The sequence below is a fragment of the Camelus ferus genome, chromosome 17, assembly GCF_009834535.1.
Source record: "Camelus ferus isolate YT-003-E chromosome 17, BCGSAC_Cfer_1.0, whole genome shotgun sequence".
NCBI classification, from domain to species: domain Eukaryota; kingdom Metazoa; phylum Chordata; class Mammalia; order Artiodactyla; family Camelidae; genus Camelus; species Camelus ferus.
Window position 1 is genome coordinate 26,353,838 of NC_045712.1, and position 1,990 is coordinate 26,355,827.

Consider the following 1,990-nt stretch of genomic DNA (forward strand, 5'->3'; position numbering starts at 1 on the left):
GTACAGAAGGCTCTAAGACTGCCATGGAGGACAGAGGTGAGTGACCACTCAGTGCTGGGGGTGGGGATCTTTATTTGTCAGACGCTCCTTCACGGCCTACTGCCCGGGTCTGGCAGGGACAGCCCATACAGTGTGGCTACTACCAGGGTCAGGAAGGCCAGCAGGCCCAGTGGGGCCAGCAGTCCCTCCCTGGATGGGGCTCCAGGGCCCTTCACTGGAGGAAGGGGCTTGGGGCTTCTGTCCCCACCAAGGTTGCGGCGGGTGTTCCTGGCTCTGGCCAGGGGTACAGTGACTGTGGCAGAAGATGGCCTTGAGTTGGTTTCAGTAGAGGCTGTGACCACATACATCGGCTTGACAGAGCTGAAGGGCCTGGCATGGGCGTCTACCCACCGCAGCAGGGCCCGAGGCCTCCACTGGCAGATGCTGAGCAGGGCTAGGACGTCGCCCTCGGCTGTGTGTGAGTCTGGCGGGGCCTGCCCGTACAGCCGTGTGTAGATGCTGCCCAGGCTGTAGCTCTTCCTCGGGCCGTGCTCTGAGGGGCTGCCATCTTGCTCCAGGGCCTTCAGGGCAGCAATGCTATCCGCACAGAAGGCGCCGTCCAGAGCACTGGCAAGGCCCAGCATAGACAGCTCTGCCCGGAGCAGGGGGAAGTCGTAGCGGTCACCGTTGTGTGCCACGAGGCACCAGGGCTGTGGCTGGCGTCGCAGGAAGGCTTGGAGCAGGTAGGCCAGGTCAGCATCGAAGCGTTGACGCCCGTGTGCAGCCAGCTCAGCTGTGCTCAGGCCCGTGATCTCACTGGCCGCAGGGCTACAGGCCTTCCCTGGAACCACGCACAGGGAGAGCTTGTCCAGCACCCGGGGTGGTGGGGGCACCATGGGAGGAGGCCCCTGACAGGTAGGAAGGCTCTCCAAGGCACATCTGTGGACAGCCAGCAGGCACAGCTCCGTAACCTTGGGCTGGGAGAAGGGCAGGCCAGTGGCTTCCAGGTCCAAGAAGATGAGAGTCTGCACGGGACCTGGGGGTGGGGCTTGTGAGCCCATGGTGGGTACTGCCACGGAGCCTGGGGAGGGGCAGGGGGTAGGGGTGGGTGTGTGAGTGCCCAATGACAGAGGGTGAGGCAGGTCGGGGTGGGGTGGGCAGGAGCACCTCGCTGGCCTTCCTTGCACGGACTGGTACTGTTGGTTAGCACCAGGACCCATTTTTCAGGGCAGGAAGCCAGAGAGGGTAGGGTAGCTTCCTTAGTGGGACCAGCACACTCGGCCGTCTGTTTAGGGGAAGGTTTGGCTCCTCCCCAGGTGCTTGCTTTGTCTGGTGGTGGGGGCTGGGGCAGGTACCCATGGCCCTCCCACCCTACCCCATCCCCTTGGGGGTCCTTACCACTGAGTGGCAGACAGGCAGCAATGATTCGGTACACGCTCTCTGGCTGGTTCTTGCTGCTGGCAGCAGTGGTGGGAAGTGAAACTCAGCCTGAGCCCGCCCAGGGGCTGGCGTGAGCAAGGCCCGCCCTGCTCGTCAGCCAGCCTGGGCTGTCCCTCCCCAGGCACTCCGCCGTGCGGCCCCCAAGGCCTTCTCAGATCTGTAGCCGTGGGCCTGCGGGCTGGCCCATCCTACACTAGGGCCCTCACAGCCGGAGGACAGGGCTACTGTGGAGAAGTCTAGCTCCAGGGCTCCAGTCTGCTGGGAGTCCCTGCCATGTCTACCCACCCCTTGGCCCCACTTTCCCAGGCCTTCCTGGTTTAGGCCTTGGCTCTGGGCTGCCTCCTTCCCTGCCACACAATGGTTTCTTCCCATGGCCTCAGCCCAAAGCGATGACTCAGGACAATTCCACGGGCAGGGCAGGGCTCCTTCCTCAAAGCAGATTCATTACCATGGGGCTGGCTCTCAGCTCTGGCAGGGACAGGAAGAAGGATCGCAGTCTTCTCCGGGTCCCCCTCCTGCTCTGTCCCTCCCACTCAGCCGACACAGATCAGACTCGGGAAACAAGGCTGGC

At 63.6% G+C, this 1,990-nt stretch overlaps 1 protein-coding gene across 3 annotated transcripts; it reads right to left on the reverse strand.

Moving 5' to 3' along the window:
• Positions 1-55: 55 nt before the first annotated feature.
• TREX1 (three prime repair exonuclease 1) lies at positions 56-1,962 on the reverse strand. Of its 3 annotated transcripts, none has more exons than XM_006174185.3 (2): positions 1,378-1,962; positions 56-1,060 (listed from the first exon to the last, which is right to left on the reverse strand). In XM_006174185.3, the coding sequence occupies exon 2, from the start codon at positions 1,038-1,040 to the stop codon at positions 90-92; it is 951 nt and encodes a 316-aa protein (XP_006174247.2). In that variant the 5' UTR covers positions 1,041-1,060; positions 1,378-1,962; the 3' UTR covers positions 56-89. The 3 variants fall into 3 exon arrangements, with proteins under 3 accessions (XP_006174247.2, XP_032314467.1, XP_014419506.2); XM_032458576.1 differs by having other exon boundaries at positions 56-918; positions 1,378-1,854; XM_014564020.2 differs by having other exon boundaries at positions 56-956; positions 1,378-1,854.
• Positions 1,963-1,990: the final 28 nt, after the last annotated feature.